Below are 19,325 nucleotides of genomic sequence, written 5' to 3'. Positions count from 1 at the left end.
AACGTATTATTCCATCTTCACGTCCATCAAACCGATCGTGCGAGTGGAGAGTAGCAATTCACAACTGTCATTGGGCTGCCCCAACCTCAGCAGAAATTTATCCACATTTCACAAATGTAAGGAACTCACAATTTTCTTATGGCTGTCAGGGTCTTTACGTTCGTTGACGTAGTTTCAGCGTTTCCTCCATTGTTGTTGTTGTTGTTGTTGTTAGATTAGATTCAGTTTTCGTTCCATAGACCCAAAAAATGAGATGATTCTCGTAGTTGTGGAAAATGTCAGAAATTATAACATAAAAAACCATAAAAATTTGAATACAATACTTACTACTCTGGTTATTTATCAGGAGGTTGTGAAAATAGGTGAATACATTACAGTAAACTGAACTGCTAATATTTACATAATTAATACGATGTCTGAACGAAACATTGTAATGCACTGTTAATAAACTGATCATACATAAATACCTAATCTTGACTGTTGGGACCAAGTGCTGTCAAAACTGAAATCTAGTAGACATATTTACTTAAGCTGGTCTAACACTCCCTGTTAAGATATTCATCTATGGAGTAGAAAGAGGTACCTGTCAAAAAGTCTTTCAAACTCTGCTTAAACCATGCTTTATCTGAAATCAAGTGTTTAATGGTTGCTGGCATTTTTTTTTGTTGAAAATGTGTATTTCTGAATATTGGAACCCTTTCTGCACCAAGGCAAGTGATTTGAGGTCTTTATGTAGATTGTTCTTATTCCTAGTATTGATGCTATGTATTAAGCTATTGGTTGGAAATAGAGATATACTTGCAACAAATGTCGTTAAGGAATAAATATACTGAGAAGCAGTTGTTAGATAACAAAGTTCCTTGAACAGGTTTCCACGTAATGTTCTAGAATTTACATCACAAGTGATTTTCATTACATGCTTTTGCATGCTAAAATCTTTTGCTTGGTTTAATGAGTTACCTCAGAATTTGATCCTGTATGAAGTAATAGAATGAAAGTAACCAAAGTATGCAATTTTGTTACATTTATATCTCCTACATCTGACATCTTTCTCACTGCAAATACAGACTTGTTGCGGCATTTAAGCAGTTGTGTGGTATGCGCTTCCCAACTGAATTTAGAGTTGTAATCCAAGAAATTTAGCACTGTCAACATCTTTGATCTGCATGTCTTCATATGTTATACACATGCTGGAAGCAAATCTCTTGCAGGTTCTGAACTGCATGTAGTGGGTTTAATGACAGTGAATTAGCTTTAAACCATTTATTAATGTCAGTGAAAATTTGATGAACAGCTATTTCTAAATCTGTTCTTGTCTTGCTACTTACTTTAATGTTTGTATCATCTGCAAACAAAACAAATTTAGCTTCTGGCAATGTAACAGTTGAGAGATCATTAATATACACAAGAAAAAGAAGCTGACCCAAGATGAAGACTGACTGATTAGTGCACAGGTATTTCGCAGTGACACCCTTTGTTTTTGTCAATATATTATCATGATCACTAGAATACTTAGATTTTAAGGATTTTATGATGAATGCTACTTCTCTGGGAGATGTGAGTGACATCTCCACTTAACTGAAGTTATTTTTAAAAACTGGTCTCAGATACTCCGTTGCATTGTTCACCGTACCTGATAACCCCAAGCTGTCAGTAAAATAAATAAAGTACTTGCTTAAGAGGTTTGCAACAATACATGCACTTGTTGCCAAAGTCTCATTTGTTTTTAGAGCTATTTGTTCCTCTTCCTTTTTGGCCCCATCTGTCATTGTCTTCACTATATCCCATGCAGTTCTTTCGTTGCCCGATGTAATTACCTTTTCTCATAATAAAGCTGCTTCAGTTTCTGAGTTACTTGCTTCAATATTTTGCAGTATTCTTTATAATGCATTACAATGCTAACATCAGAGCTGTTCGTGGATAGTAGTTATAGTCTCCTTTTTGACCCACGTGATATCTTTATTCCTTGTGTAACCCACGGTTTATTTTTTGACTTGTGTGTGATTTGAGCTACCTCTTAGGGAAAACAATTTTCAAAAGTGAAAGTAACTTTATTAATGAGTGCTTTGTATTTTCCATTTGAATCAGAACTGTTGTAAATATTTATGCAGTTCATGTCTTTGACCAGTTTCCTGAATTTCTCAATTTTTGACTGATCAATTACGCTCCTGTACTCAGATTTGATAGATTTTCAACATTTAACACAAGATACTGCTTGTCATGATCAGTTAGCCCATTTACTACTGGTTTTGTGATATGACTCTTTTCCCTAGATTGTCTACAAACATATTGTAAATAGCAATCTCGGAGAATTTACATATCGTAGTTGCGGAATTGACAGTAGGAACTAAATTGAATGATAGTTTTACTGGTTGCACTACTTGTTCACTGACAGAGATTTTCAATAAATCCACATTAAAATCACCAGTAACCACTATTTCCTTGTTTTTTACTGTGAGATGGGACGACAGAGATTCCAGACTTTTTGATGAAGAGGCTAAAATTTCCTTAAGGTGATCTGTATATACTTACTATTACAAACGACTTATTATGAAATATTATGAAATACTACTTCTGTTGCACAAGCTTGTAAGCGCTGTTCTGAGAAAATTTTATTAACATCAATATTCTTGAAAACAAAACAGTTTCTGACAATGTGGCAACTACTCCGTTCTCTGTATTTTCTGTACAGAAGAAAGAAGCTACACTATGTGATCAAAAGTATCCGGACTCCTCCAGAAACATACGTTTTTCATTTTAGGTGCATTGTGCTGCCACCTACTGCCAGATACTCCATATCAGCGACCTCAGTAGTCATTAGACTTCGTGAGAGAGCAGAATAGGGCGCTCCGCGCAATTCACGGGATTCGAACGTGGCAGGTGATAGGGTGTCACTCGTGTCATACGTCTGTACGCGAGCTTTCCACAGTCCTAAACATCCCTAGGTCCACTGTTTTCGATGTGATAGTGAAGTGGAAACGTGAAAGGACATGTACAGCACAAAAGCATACAGGCTGACCTCATCTGTTGACTGACAGAGACTGCCGACAGTTGAAGAGGTTTGTAATGTGTAATAGGCAGACATCTATCCAGACCATCAGACAGGAGCTCCAAACTGCTTCAGGATCCACTGCACGTACTATGACAGTTAGGTGGGAGGTGAGTAAACTTGGATTTCATGACCGAGCGGGTGCTCATAAGCCACACATCACGCCGGTAAATGCTAAAAGACGCTTCGCTTGGTGTAAGGAGCGTAAACATTGGACGATTGAACAGTGGAAAAACGTTGTGTGGAGTGATGAATCACGGTACACAATGTGGTGATCCGATGACAGGATGTGGGTATGGCGAATGCCCAGTGAACGTCATCTGCCAGCGTGTGTAGTGCCAACAGTAAAATTCGGAGGCGGTAGTGTTATGGTGTGGTCGTGTTTTTCATGGATGGGGCTTGCACCCCTTGTTGTTTTGCGTGGCACTATCACAGCACAGGCCTACATTGATGTTTTGAGCACCTTCTTGCTTCCCACTGTTGAAGCAACTTAGGGATGCCGATTGCATCATTCAACACGACCGAGCAGCTGTTTATAATGCACGGCCTCTGGCGGAGTGGTTGCACGACAGCAACATCCCTGTAATGGACTGGCCTGCACAGAGTCCTGACCTGAATCCTATAGAATACCTTTGAGATGTTTTGGAACGCCGACTTTGTGCCAGGCCTCACCGACCGACATCGATACCTCTCCTCAGTGCAGCACTCCAAGAAACCTCCCAGCACCTGACTGAACGTATGCCTGCGAAAGTGGAAGCTGTCAAGGCTAAGGGTGGGCCAACGCCATATTGAATTCCATCATTACCGATGGAGGGCGCCACTAACTTGTAAGTCATTTTCAGTCACGTGTCCGGATACTTTTGATCACATAGTGTAACTGGAATCCTGTGACATTTAATATATCTATACCAGTGTCCACAGGATGTTCAGAGAGGCAGATTGTATCAACTGGTTTGCTCGGCTCCAATTATTCAACACATACAAGCAATTCATTAAGCTTACTCCTCCGTCCTCGGATATTCTGATGTTGTTATTGTTGTTATCGTCATCGTGGTCTTCAGTCCAAAGAATGCTTTAATGCAACTCTCCACGCTACTCTCTCCTGTGCAAACCTCTTCATCTCGAATACCTTCTGCAACCTACATCCGTTTGCACCTGCCTACTGCACTCATTTCTTGGCCTTCCTGTACAATTTTTACCCCCTACCCCTCTCCCCTCCCCCCCTCCCACACGCAGTACCCTCCAATACTAAATTAGTGATCTCTTGATGTCTTAGAATGAGTCCTATCAACCAATCCCTTCAAACTTTCTGGCAGATTAAAACTGTGTGCCCGACCGAGACCTGAACTCGGTCCACTGCAGAGTGAAGATTTCTTTCTGGAACCGATCACCATTACATAGACCGAGAGCTACCTGAAGAACAAGCAGGATATCGTAAAGGAAGTAATCCACAAATTTACAGCATCCAGTGGATTATGGAGAAGACAAAAGAATTCTAGGAAGATGTGTACCTCAGATTTATTGGTTATACTAAAGCCTTTGACTGTCGAACACAACAAATTACTAGATGTGCTCAAAATAGTGGGATTAACAGATCATATGGAGTTTATACTCCTGACCAAGAGGGCATGGTGAGAATCGTATATGGAGCAACTAAGTTGGTCAAGATTCAGAAAGGTGAAGGCCATGCTGTATACTGTCACTTTATCTAGCCAATCTGTATGTAGGGAGCGTTATGATGAATGTCAGTTTAGATCAAGAAGAAACTGGAATTAAAACAAACATATTATAGAATTAAAATAGAATAAAGATATATACGATTAGATGGTACCATCCTGATGGCCAAAATTGAGTTAAAGATATTGAAGGTGAAAGAAGAACACACAGAGGCTGGACTAATACTGCATTTCAAGAAAACGTAAATTCTGGCAACTATAACTATCAATTGATTGCATGTAGGAGGAGAAAGAATGAGGATAGTTTCTATTTTCATTTGTCTCGGCTCGCAGACTTTTTTTTCTGCTGATGCTAACTGCATCCACGAAATCAAGAGATGCTTGTTACTTGCTAGAAAGGCAAAGTCCAACCTTGACATTGTTTGATGGAGTACAGATAACAACAAAGATCCATTTAGTAAAGACTATGGTCTTTCCATTTGTGATGTACAGTGCGAGTCGTGGACCATAAGAAAAGCTGAGCTTCATATTTTGACTATGGTGTTGGAGGAAACTCCTTAAAAGATCCATGGACTTCAAGGAGAACAAATAGGTCGGTATTACAGAAAATTGTTCCTTGGAAGATCTGATACTGAAACAAAAACTAGCCTACTTTATGTTCATCATGAGAAGAAATGATTTGCAGGAAAGATCATAATGCTGCAGAAGATCGAAAGCACAAAGAAGCAGCAAAGGGATGGATTGATAGAATCAGAAGTAATGGATTTCAGCCTGGAAAGTCTTTGGGAGATAGTAGCAGACAGTTCATGCAGTCAGAGAGAGGAGATGATGATGATGATGAGGAGGGAGGAGGAGGAGGATGATGACAATACGGAGGATGGCATGAATCAGAATGGTGTCTATGAGGATAGTGTGGATGAGGATATGGATGGTGTGGATGAAGTAATGGACAGTTCATGCAGTCAGAGAGAGGATGACTGATGATGATGATGAGGAGGAGGAGGAGGATGATAAGGAGGATGGTATGAATGAGAGTGGTGTCTACAAGGATAGTCTGGATGAGGATATGGATGGTGTGGATGAGGATGTTGATTGTGTGGATGGATGAGGATGAGAGATCAGAATGAGAATGATGTGGAGGAAGATGATGTGGATTAGGATGCTGAGGAAGATGATGGTGTGGATGAGGATATTGAGGATGAGGATGTTGAAGATGAGGATGAGGATGATGATCATGATGGACAGATTCTGGCACGATTGTACCACTTACCGGCTAGTACATCTCGTCAGTGGCGGGCCCAGCGCGCTTGTAGAAGCCTCTGGAGAAGGCGGCTGGCCCGGTCTCGCAGGTGAGGCATGTGGGGAGCAGGCGGCGGCGGTGCAGGAAGATGGCGACGCCGAGCAGCGCCATGCCCAGCAGCAGACCGAGCAGCACGCCCACCAGCATGGCTGCGTCGCGCTCCGGCTTGGAGCCGTCAGTGGGTAGGCAGCGCATGTTGTAGCCACTGCGCCACATCCACGCGAACGTCTTGCCACGCATCTCCCTCTGGATGCTCGCACCTGCCACATACACACACACAGCAACCTAATCCAGACAGCTCTCAACATCCGAGTCTGTAGGCTTCACCTGATGGGGTTGGGTTGGGTTGATTTGGGGGAAGAGACCAAACTGCGAGGTCATCGGTCTCATCGGATTAGGGAAGGATGGGGAAGGAAGTCGGACCGTGCCCTTTCAAAGGAACCACCCTGGCATTTGCCTGGAGCTATTTAGGGAAATCACGGAAAACCTAATCAGGATGGCCAGGCGCGGGATTGAACCGTCGTCCTCACCTGATGGGTTGTTTAAACAAACCCTCTAGCAGCCTCTGTAGTCAATTGGGAAAATGAATGCTCACTGTTCAAGTTTATGTCAATGTGTGTGTTCTCTTGTATCTTAGCCACTGATGCATGAAGATGGACCAATGGCAGAGACGGCATAGCTTTAGTGACTCCACTGCAAGGGCGGTAATTACGCAACATGACCATTAGCTATTCATGTTAACTACCTAGGGAACTCCTAAAATCTACATAGGTGAGCAAAAAAGTAACTCTCGCATGGTGTGTCGCAACCGAGTAAAAGAGCTCGATTAAACTTGGACCACCAGACATTGAAAGAGCCCCTACGGTATATGAAAGAAGGTAACTGAAAGAGAGACGTGTTTAGAACAACAGAAATGGCAACATTATTCAAAGGTGATAGTCACTCTGAAGTCACCGCGGTCTATGATGGTCCCCTGGAACGTTACAAAAGGTGGGACCTCTTAATAGGATGTGTGATAACTGTGGGCAGCAATGCATGCAGTTCAATGTGCTCCTATGCTGTACTCCTTCACTGCGTGATTTCGGCTGTGACTTCTTTTTTATGGATGACAGTGCATGACTACATCGAATTGCACAGTTGGAGGAGCTCTTGGAATGAGAGGATGTTCAGGGAAGGACTGGCCTGCCCATTCACCTGTCTTAAATCCCATTGAGCACCTGTGGGATGCATTGGGGAGGCTTACTGTAGGACGTCCACATGCACAAATGACTACCCAGCAGTTGTCATCCACATTGGTGGAGGAATGGAGTACCCTACCACAAGAACTCCTTACCAACTTCTTGGCCAGAATGGGAGCACATTGTTCTTCTTAGATTGCTGCCTATGGTGACCCCACACCCTACTGAGAATTATGTCCCACCGTTTGTAATGTCCTGAGATAATCATGAATCAGCATGACTTCGGTGTAATTGTTGTCTTTGAATGAAAGTGTCATATCTGATCGTCTCACTGTGCATTTCTTTCAATTACCTGTGGTACTAAACTGTAGCAGTTGCTTCTATGCATGGTCCAAGTTTCATAGAGCTTTGTTTCTCGGCAGTGACATGTCATGCAAAAATTAGTTTCATCCTTAAATTTTGCACACCGGTGTATATTATTAAACAGCTAAGATGGCCACCCTGTCGCAGATGTGGGTTGGTTATCTAATGGCTTCCAGGAGCAACAAAAATTTGATTTCTCAGTCCTTCATGTAAATTAATTAATGACCGAATTTAAAAATTTAAAGTCCTGCCATAATCTACACATTAAGAGGCACTGTCATACGTTGATGGTTTAACATGATGAGTCAAGTATTACAGTTAGAAATCAAGTCTGCGTCTTGTCGCAGTGTAACTCACGCCGCGCAAATTACCCAGACTATATTCATCCAGGATTTGACAATTGGAGCACTTGGCTCTTACACGTAATTTCAAAAATTTCGGAAACTTTTCCTCACTGGCAATCCTCTCCCCGTTTCCCAAAGACACAAAATAATGAAAAGAAAAAAAAAATATCTGTTACTGTTTTTAACTGTGCACGCAGTAAAACTTAAGCATCAGGTATAACGTTTTAATTTATTACTGCTTTAACACCAACTCTATTCACAACAAATTTTGTAGACAGTATCTACCTGTAGTGTTGCCATAGTAGTCTAGTACGTAGAGCACTAGTGTCCGGCGCTCTTGGTGCCTACTTCAATCCTGGATATGTGCGGAGATATTTCCTCCTTCCATTCTCTCCAAGACAGCGGTATATCAACTCAGCCTGCTATCAAATGTGTACGCGGAGTATTTCCCAGGGCTGATTTGATTTGATTTTGACAGGGAAGCTACAACAGCTTAGGTCTAACCCACCACTGCCTGCACCGAAACAGAGTTTATTGTGCGGTATCGCTCGCTGTATACCTAGTAAAGGCAACCAACGCCCTTAAATAGTGCAAAGAGCCCCTTTGCCAGTTTTTTGTTAGACACAATTTCTGCAGGTCTAGTTGTCCCGAAGATACTGTATCTTTTGCTCTCCAGTGCCAAGCATTCGAAGATTAGGTGTGATGCCGTTTCTTCACCCTCATCACAGATCCTACATTTAGGGTTATCTCCCGTTAAACACAATGTGTGTAGGTGTTTTTTGAAATTCCCATGGCCGGTCGTCAGTCCAGTCATGCGTTTGATCTCTTTCCTGTTCAATCCCAGGATTACAGAGCTAAAATTTCCCAGGGTTAAAAGGCGGTGCCTGCATTCGAGCCAGTACCGTCGTTACCAGCTTGTGTGATTGACATTACTTTACTTATCGACATACACAACTGGACGTACATGAAAAATTATATCACTGTACGACAGATAGTTGAGGATGTATGACGTCATAAACAGTGAGACGCTTGAAAACTAGCTTTTCTGAAAATACATTAACTCATATATAAAATAATCAGACGTTGAAGCTGTTGCATAAAAGGTAGTTCGATTCTTTAAAGAATAGGGGATGGAGGTGTTACTGGTGGCAATATAACCGGCTAAAGAGCAGGCGAAGGTCAGTTTTCTTCGGCGGTCACATAAAACATCACCGCCAGCTACACTAAACCACCGCCTTCTCACTGCCTCTGCCGCTTAACTCTTGAGTACGACGTCGCTTCGCTCCACTGGCTCCCGCAAATTCAGATTCTCCTTTAACGTCGTGTCGAGCATAGTCGACTTGCTGACATATTGTCAAGGGTCGCTGATTCCGTCTTGTGATAGACTTTCCCAGTTACAAGGATCCGTCGATTTAAGGGGAGTATAAATGACCATTTTGTTGAAAAATTTTAATTTCTTTTTTTTTCGTATAGAAACATAATTCGGGATTTGATGATTAACTTGGTGTAAGATTTATTAAATTTCATTGACTGCGAGTATATTTAACCTAATTTAATTAATGGGTTAGGACAGTTTTAGGATTTCGTAAAACATTAGTCAGTTAAAAATTAATATCTCAAGACCCATAACGTATAGAAGGGAGTGGCATGATTTCAATACTAGTAGAAATATCACTGCATAACATGGAAGGACTGACATAACAGTTGTGATTCTTGTATGTGTTGTGCATGCGACATTCTTGGTATAAGGTAGTGAAACAGGAGCTATTGAAGTCACTGCTGTCTCATGGCAAGACTATTAGGAGTCGTCTGCTAGACAATGCCGTCACTCAACAATCAGAATACTATAGTCAAGCCACAAGAAGCAATTAACTTAAGTATGAAAGAAGCTGTGTGGGCAACCTTTTTGCATAAAATATCAGCAGGTGACAGGCTGATCCACAACCTTCGTTCAGGTGAGTGATGTAAATATAAGAAACCTGAATCAATTGGAGCTGTAGAAAAAAATTCCCCACGTGAACTCTTTATCTAAGGCTTTTGCGTTGACTAAAACCACTGGTAGAGATTCGGCAAATCCAGGTCTTTTGAAGAATTATCTGACAGGGAAAACACAAAATGTGAATGAGTCATTCAACAATGTAGTGTTCACAAGAGTGTCTAAAAATGTATTTGTGGGGTACCATACATTGACGGTTGGTGTATATGATGCTATTATCGCATTTAGTGATGGTTGTACTGGTAGACTGAAAGTCTTTGAGGAGCTGGGAGTAAAAACTGGTTGGAAGACGCGGGATATGCTGGAGGAACTGGAGAGGGAGCGAGTTGACAAGGCTGAGCTACAAGGTCAAAAAGTGTCAAACGAGCAAGATCTTTTACGGGAAGCTTCAGAGGATGGGTTCGAACAATGTAGAAGATGAAGACTACGGTGCTGATACGTTTTAGCTGTTGTTTGTATTAAACTGTTTTAACTTAAATTAATTTTTAATTGCAGTTTCTGAAAAAATAATTTTTCCAGACCAGTGACCCACTTTCTCAGGAACTATAGAAGATCAACTTTTGATATTTTTTAAAATTAATTTATGACGCCTTTATGACAAAGACCTATCGAATGGTAAAGATAACTTATCTGTTGCTAGTAAAACGCACAAAAATTTAAGGAAATATTTAACAACAAATAAAACAGAAAAAAATTGCTATCCTACCTCCTAGAATATATACTTCAACCAAACTGAAAGGGTAAGTACCGGAAGCATGTTTAAGTAAACTGCAAAAGTTTCATTAAGTTGCATGTAATAATTCTTGAAACACTGTGTCATGAAATTAGCAACTTTAACATTAGCGGGATTCATACTCTCCTTAAGTTATATCAATGTTTAATGATCAGCAAGTAATGTATTGGGTTGGTGCAAAAGTTCGCATTGTTTTTCCATAAGTTTATAAGTCAAATAAACACAACAGATACACATAACAGACATCAGTGATCAGTAGTACATTCTCCTTCAACATTTACCCTAGTCTGCCGACGCTGAGGTAACTTCCACATTCCGCGACTGTAGAGATCACGTGATTTTGAGACGAACAACTCATCGTGGCACGTTCTGACCGCATTCATATCCGGCAAGCAACTGCCTTGAAGGCTGTTCGATCGGGAGCAGAAAAGGTGAAAACCTGAGGGCGCTATAACAGGTGAATAAGGCGGGTGCGGCAGGACTCCAAACACTACTCCTGTATAGTGCTTTTTGTCAGTCTAGCAGTCTATCGTGGTGACACACTTCACGCAGTCTTCCTGGACGCTGTTCTTGGGTTTCATCTGCAAGGCGCTTCAGTTGTTGACAATAAATGTCGGCAGTTATGGTTACAACACCGTTGGTGTCGCACCAGATGTGTTACATTATCTTTTGTGGATGCGCGCAGGTCTTTGTACGGGAGTTGTTGCTTTGTTTGAACTCAACCATTCCTTTCTCATTTTTTCCTTACGTTAGCATAAAGGCCCCATTTCTCGTCATATGTAACGATACAGGATAGGAAAGGTCGGTGTTGACGAGCAAGCAGAGACGCACGTATGATCACCAGCTAATTATTGTGATTTTGGCTTAGTGCATGCAGTACTCACACACACAGTTTTTGAACATCTCCCACTGCATGCAAATGCCGCACGATGATGAAATGATCAGAGTTCATCACATCTGCAGTTGTCGAGTACACAGACGTGGATCATTGCGGATTTACGCGTTTAAACGATATTCATCAAACCCGAAGCTCTTCCTGAACTTGGACAGTCACTAATGTCAAAACGACCCTCCTTAAAACGAGAAAACCATTTTCTTGCCGTACTCTGTCCAGTGGCATTATTCCCAGACACAGCGCAAACGTTTCTGACTGTCTCCGCTGCTGTCACCCCTCTATTGATCTCAAACAGAAGAATATGTCAGAAATATTCCGATTTCTGTACTTGGCACTCCATTTTCTAGCGTGCAAATCTCCACTCACTACCTCCTGTAAATGACAAAATGAAAGTATATAAACTCAAACTCAAATAGCAACATGAACTACAAAAAAAAAAGGCACTCGATGAATAAACCCACAGCAACCGGAATACCAACACGCAAAACAAAATCGCTACGACTTATGCACCAACCTAATTGTTGTTGTTGTGGTCTTCAGTCCTGAGACTGGTTTGATACAGCTCTCCATGCTACTCTATCCTGTGCAAGCTTCTTCATCTCCCAGTACCTACTGCAACCTACATCCTTCTGAATATGCTTAGTGTATTGATCTCTTGGTCTCCCTCTACGATTTTTACCCTCCACGCTGCCCTCCAATACTAAATTGGTGATCCCTTGATGCTTCAGAACATGTCCTACCAACCGATCCCTTCTTCAGGTCAAGTTGTGCCACAAACTTCTCTTCTCCCCAATCCTATTCAATACTTCCTCATTAGTTATGTGATCTACCCATCTAATCTTCAGCATTCTTCTGTAGCACCACATTTCGAAAGCTTCTATTCTCGTCTTGTCCAAACTATTTATCGTCCATGTTTCACTTCCATACATGGCTACACTCCATACAAGTACTTTCAGAAATGACATCCTGACACTTAAATCTATACTCGATGTTAACAAATTTCTCTTCTTCAGAAACGCTTTCCTTGCCATTGCCAGTCTACATTTTATATCCTCTCTACTTCGGCCATCATCAGTTATTTTGCTCCCCAAATAGCAAAACTCCTTTACTACTTTAAGTGTCTCCTTTCCTAATCTAATTCCCTCAGCATCACCCGACTTAATTCGACTACATTCCATTATCCTTGTTTTGCTTTTGTTGATGTTCATCTTATATCCTCCTTTCAAGACACTGCTCCCCAAACAGCAGAACTCATTTACTACTTTAAGTGTCTCCTTTCATAATCTAATTCCCTCAGCATCACCCGACTTAATTCGACTACATACCATTATCCTCGTTTTGCTTTTGTTGATGTTCATCTTATATCCTCCTTTCAAGACACTGTCCATTCCATTCAACTGCTCTTCCAAGTCCTTTGCTGTCTCTGACAGAATTACAATGTCATCGGCGAACCTCAAAGTTTCTATTTCTTCTCCATGGATTTTAATACCTACTCCGAATTTTTCTTTTGTTTCCTTTACTGCTTGCTCAATATACAGATTGAACAACATCGGGGAGAGGCTACAACCCTGTCTTACTCCCTTCCCAACCACTGCTTCCCTTTCATGTCCCTCGACTCTTATAACTGTCCAATATAATAACTGTCTGTTAATGTATTGCTGTAGGTTACGGCTTGTTCCAAACTTCCACTCCCGGATCACGAGCCGACACGGCCGTGACTGCGTGCAGAACGCAGGTGGGAATTCGTGCGGTTATGACCTGAAAACCTTAGAGAAGAGAGACTTACCCAGCGCCAGTGAGCAGCTCCGGCGTCGTGCGGTTGATGAGGGGCGTGAGCACGGTGACCATCCACTGCGTGTCGCAGTCGCACACCCACGGGTTGTAGCGGATGTCCACCAGCTTCAGCATGTTGGAGCGGCCCAGCTCCTGCGCGCTATCCAGCCGGCTCAGGTTGTTGTCGTTCAGCCATATCTGCCGGAAAAAAACATCAGTCTACATCTGCTCTCCCTCCTTATTGTTTATCTATCTATTCAGTCTTCTCATTCAATATGATAAACTGCTACAGCACAAAATTTGCGGTCGTGTCTTTTAATTAATACTACACTGACAGATAAAAGATACCTATACCAAGAAGGAATGGTGCGACATAAAAGAAAGTTAGTAGGAGAGTTTTCTGTGTCTGAAAGAGGACCTCTATTAAAAATTTCGCAGCAGTCGTGGAAGAGTGGCCCTGATGTCGCCACTATGAGGATGAAAATTAGGTTTGATTTAAGCACATGGTGTAAAGGTCGTGAGCGTTCATTATCTTTGAGATTGAATGTGGTGGGTTGATGTTAGTCAAAAATGCCTTGAAGGCGATAAAGACGCGTCGCTGATTTTGAACGAGGTCGTGTAATACGGCTACGAGAAGCTGGGTGTTCCTTCGGCGATATTAAGGAGGAACGTAGCCAATATACCGGGTGATCAAAAAGTCAGTATAAATTTGAAAACTTAATAAACCACGGAATAATGTAGATAGAGAGGTAAAGATTGACACACATGCTTGGAATGACATGGGGTTTTATTAGAACAAAAAAAAAAAAAGGTTCACAAAATGTCCGACAGATAGCGCTGGACAGCAAAACTGCTACCGTGACGGGTGAGAGGTACGCCGATATGTTACAGAATCACATCATCCCCAGCCTGGCTGATAAATACCTGCTGGAATGTACGATGTTTATGCAGGATGGCGCTCCACCCCATATTGCTAGACACGTGAAATATCTGTTGCGCGCGTCATTTGTTGATGATCGTGTGCTCAGCCGCCACTTTCGTCAAGCTTGGCCTCCCAGGTCCCCAGACCTCAGTCCGTGCGATTATTGGCTTTGGGGTTACCTGAAGTCGCAAGTGTATCATGATCGACCGACATCTCTAGGGATGTGAAAGACAACATCCGACGCCAATGCCTCACCATAACTCCGGACATGCTTTGCAGTGCTGTTCACAACATTATTCCTCGACTACAGCTATTGTTGAGGAATGATGGTGTACGTATTGAGCATTTCCTGTAAAGAACATCATCTTTGGTTTGTCTTACTTTGTTGTGCTAATTATTGCTATTCTGATCAGATGAAGCGCCATCTGTTGGACAGTTTTTGAACTTTTGTCTCTTTTTGGTTCTAATAAAACCCCATGTCATTCCAAGCATGTGTCTCAATTTGTACCTCTCTATCTACATTATTCCGTGATTTATTCACTTTTCAAATTTATACTGACTTTTTGATCACCCGCTACATGACTGCTGGGTGGTCACCGAAATGTACGGTCGCAAGAACAACTCGCTCCGAAGAGCCACGTGAAACTATAGAGCGGGAAGACAGTCGTATTCGGCCTATGGTTCTGCTGCATCGTACTACATCTGCAGCAGAAATCTGAGCAGCAGTTGTCACCACAGTGACACAACGAACTGTTACAAATCGGTTACTTCGAGGACAAATCCGAACCAGATGCCCTGTAGCGTCTTGGACTAATACTCAAAACTCCTGGGTCGCAAGTTTGACACTTGTCACTGATCAGATCTTAAGTAAATACTGTCAGCAATGGCAGGCGAAGACTCCTGGTAAGAAGAGTCACCTCCAGGCTGCCAGCGGCCTTGTCAAGGAGCGTGGAGGAACACACAGAGACTCAAGGCACCCTCTTACTCTTACGGTGGGAAACTGTCTCTAAAGGCAGAAGAATCAGCAAAGATCAGTGGCACGAGGAAGCAGAAAGAAGTGGAACCGCTGTATTAAAAGCATGTCATATGTAGAACATGAATCCTGTAACTAATAAGAAGTTTCATAGTGATCTCTCCACTGGCAAATGTTTCCGGATTAGCCTTGTAATATACCAGGAAGTGGTTAAAATTCATAATATGAACTGTTCGATACCAAGTTTGGTTCGAAACATGTGTTTACTTTTAAGTCTTGAACTGACGAAGCACTTTTACTAACGAGTCATTCGACACATTTAAATCATAGCTGTTACAGCATTATCTTTCAGTCAGTGATTTTTATGTCATGTGCAGACATGATATTTCACGACAAATGTCTCCCATTCTGTTCTTTTAGTTTTGCATAAATAAACCGCAACAGACAAAAATGGGCCATAACTAAAAGGGGCGTTTTTCTCCACCAATTTTGGTTGAAAAAGTGCGGACTTCGTTAGGGGACATCGTGGAATGTTCCCGCTTCAGCCCCTATACTTTGATGAAGCTCCGATAGGTGGCGGCGCTATATGTAGCCTTCAAAATGACTTCTGTAACGGAATTGCGTTCCAGGCAGTGAGCTGTCACTGAGTTTCTTTTGGCGGAAAACCAGAGGATCGCAGATATTCATAGGCGCTTGCAGAATGTCTAGGAAGACCTGGCAGTGAACGAAAGCACCCAGAGGCGTCGGTCATCATCATAGCAAGGTCGCGCAAACCTGTCCGATCTCCCGCAAGCCAACTGGCCGTACACAGCCCCTGAAGTGCTGGAACGTGCGGACACTCTCAGTCGAGGTGATCGACGGATCACAATCAAACGTCTCGCTGCTTGAATGAACGCGTCTCTTGGTAATGCTGACACACTCATCCACCAGTTGGGGTACGCAAAGATGTGTGCCCGGTGGGTTCCTTGCAGCCTAACAGAAGACCATAAAGATCAACGAAGGACCATCTGTTTGGCGCAACAAAGGATCCTCTCCTCAGGAAGCAGTATGTGGATACTGGAGAGGTTATTGATGCAGCAAGTCGTTGACCCCGACATCGATCAGCAGAGTGGTACCATGGGGTATTAAGGCCCTCCTAGTAAGGTGACTTTAGTCTATCGCATTGAACGCTGATCGTGTTTAAAAATGGGGTTTTGCAGCCAAAGGAGGGGGAGTAACGTGATGTATTGGAATCCGAATAAAACCAACCTGCTTTCAGAAAAAAAGTGTTGCATTACTTATTGTGTGTTACCGTTGTTCATATAGTTTTTCGTCAAGGACAAACTGAGGTGCACTCAAAATGTTCAAAGTTTATTTCAAGGGCAGAAAACTATTATTTATTATTCATCACTTCCTGTTTAATTTGCTGACTGAGATAACATAAATAAATTCGCTGGAAATAAAATATTTAAAGCAGCATACTCAAACTTTAAAATGTAAACTAAGACTTCAGTAGCCATTCTCTCCATAAAACTTTGATAGCATCATCGAAATTACTCTCATCAGGCAGCACAATAGAACTAGCATTGCATTCGCAATGCATAATGCAACGTTACATTGTTCCGTTGCCCTGTACTATAGTCTAATTAAGATTTACCTTGGGTAGAAATAAGGTATATGGTAAGTACAATATGTTAGAGTCTCTTTGCCCATGGACGAAGCAAACTGGCATGGAAATTAAAAAATACAATTTTTGATTCGATGCAATAAATCGCATTGATGTCATGACGATACGTCAAAAAATACATCGATGTTTCCATACATAAAGTTTTCTTTTTTTCACGAGTTTCCGAAAGTATTTGTATGGAAGTGAAACATGGACGATAAATAGTTTAGACAAGAAGAGAATAGAAGCATTCGAAATGTGGTGCTACAGAAGAATGCTGAAGATTTAATGGGTAGATCACATGACTAATGAGGAGGTATTGAATAGAATTGGGGAGAAGAAGAGTTTGTGGCACAACTTGACTAGAACAAGGGATCGGTTGGTAGGAACTGTTCTGAGGCATCAAGGGATCACCAATTTAGTACTGGAGGGCAGCGTGGAGGGTAAAAATCGTAGAGGGAGACCAAGAGATGAATACACTAAGCAGATTCAGAAGGATGTAAGCTGCAGCAGGTACTGGGAGATGAAGAAGCTTGCACAGGATAGAGTAGCACGGAGAGCTGCATCAAACCAGTCTCAGGACTGAAGACCACATCAACAACATGTGGATATGTTTCTCATAAATATATTTGAACCTTAAGGAAAATAAATGCTTTCTTAATTTCCAAGATCTTTTATTAGAAACTAGTGAACCTGGCTATGTTTCGCAGTCGGTAAATTTGTATGGGAATTTGATATGTCGTCTCTAGTCATCTCCTTCTCTCCCTTTCTCTCCACTTCCTCCTGCCCCTCTCCTTGTCTATCTCGTCCTTCCCCCTATCTCTGTCCATTTCCCCCCCCCCCACCCCTGTCTCTCTCCTCTCACCCCCCCTTCTCTCTCTCTCTCTCTCTCTGACATTGAGTCTTGTTTATTGTTTCTTTAAAGTCAATACCGCCATTAGACTGTTGTTTATTGACAGTGATACATTTACACTTACACAATCATGATTACGGCTTCAAAGTGCCATTATCAAGTGTTTTAAGTGTTATAAATTGCCTAAGATGGTATACTGTCGTATTAAAATACACTATTAGACACTTTGTCTAAGAGTCGATATTTCTGGCAGAGCCTACTGCTTTGTTTCATCACTGAGTACACCATCTTAGCCAACTGTCATTCAGTCAAGATGGTGTACTCAGTGATGAAACAAAGCAGTAGGCTCAGCCAGAAGTATCGACTCTTAGACAATGTCTCTAATAGTGTATTTTAATACGACAGTATGCCACCTTAGGCAATTTATAACACTTAAAACACTTGATAATGGCACTTTGAAGCCGTAATCGTGATTGTGTAAGTGTAAATGTAACGCTGTAAATAAACAACAGTCTAATGGCGGTACTGACGTTAAAAAAATATGTTATGACTGTGACCCCGCATTATGAAAAACATATTGTTTATTATTGCTGCAGCCGGCCGGGGTGGCCGTGCGGTTCTAGGCGCTACGGTCTGGAACCGCGTGACCGCTACGGTCGCAGGTTCGAATCCTGCCTCGGGCATGGATGTGGGTGATGTCCTTAGGTTAGTTAGGTTTGAGTAGTTCTAAGTTCTAGGGGACTGATGACCTTAGCAGTTAAGTCCCATAGTGCTCAGAGTCATTTTATTATTGTTGCAAACGAAACCTTGATTGAGGAATGAATTCGCTTGAAATGAATGGGTAGATCAGTTGGAATCATTGGTGTACAGGTTATGAGAGATGCATCTCCACCTGCTGGATCTGTGAGCATAGTGTCTTCAATGAGAGTATTTCGCGTAGTTTTTGTCTGTGCATGGGTAAGATTGCAAAGTTTCGAAAGATTTAGGAACCATAGTATTCTAGACATAAGCGGATAAACCATACACACAACTTTCCTGTTAAAACCAACTGCAAGAAATGAAATAAAACAGCACATTGTTGTGAGTACAATATTTTAAAATTATGTATGGGGAGAAAGAATATGTATGTGTGAGATACAATGGCATGGTGATTCAAATGCTCTGCTACCATTGTTAAAACTGACAGCGAGAAAGAAAGCCAAATCGCACAAGTCAACACTTCAAGGCAAAGCATCAGGAAGGTGGGTAGGAAACAGGGAGCCAAAAAGAAGAGGAACAGGGAAGTGGAAAAGATTGGCAGAGACCAACACACAACAGGGAGAGGGAAAACTATTGATTGAAGGGTGTGGGGACAATAGGTTACCGTGGTTGAGGCCAAGCTGGTTTGAGGAACGGAGCATGTGATGTAAGGATAACTTCCACATGAGTAGTTCAGAAAGCTGGTGGTGGAGAGGAGGATCAAGATGATCCAAGTTGTGAAGCAGCCATTGAAACGAAATGTGTTATGTTCAGATGAATGTTGTGCCACAGGGTGGGATACTGGAGCACAGTTGGTTAGTAACCATACCAATGTAAAAAGCTGTGCAATGATTTCAGCAGAGCTGGTATACAAAGTGGCTACTTTC

General features: G+C 41.9%; 1 protein-coding gene across 1 annotated transcript in view; it reads right to left on the bottom strand.

Moving 5' to 3' along the window:
• Positions 1-6,089: 6,089 nt before the first annotated feature.
• The window catches only part of LOC126419633 (slit homolog 2 protein-like), a 118,253-nt gene continuing 105,017 nt past the window's right edge, over positions 6,090-19,325 (bottom strand). The window contains exons 7-8 of the mRNA XM_050086822.1: positions 13,321-13,505; positions 6,090-6,285 (exon numbers count right to left, since the gene is read on the bottom strand). Coding sequence (XP_049942779.1) covers positions 6,201-6,285; positions 13,321-13,505 — 270 coding nt within the window. The 3' untranslated portion in view covers positions 6,090-6,200. The remainder of the gene's footprint in view (positions 6,286-13,320; positions 13,506-19,325) is intronic.

This window comes from Schistocerca serialis, chromosome 9, assembly GCF_023864345.2.
Source record: "Schistocerca serialis cubense isolate TAMUIC-IGC-003099 chromosome 9, iqSchSeri2.2, whole genome shotgun sequence".
Taxonomy (NCBI): Eukaryota; Metazoa; Arthropoda; class Insecta; order Orthoptera; family Acrididae; genus Schistocerca; species Schistocerca serialis.
Note: the sequence above shows the minus strand (reverse complement) of the source record. Positions and strands in the feature narration are given on the sequence as shown.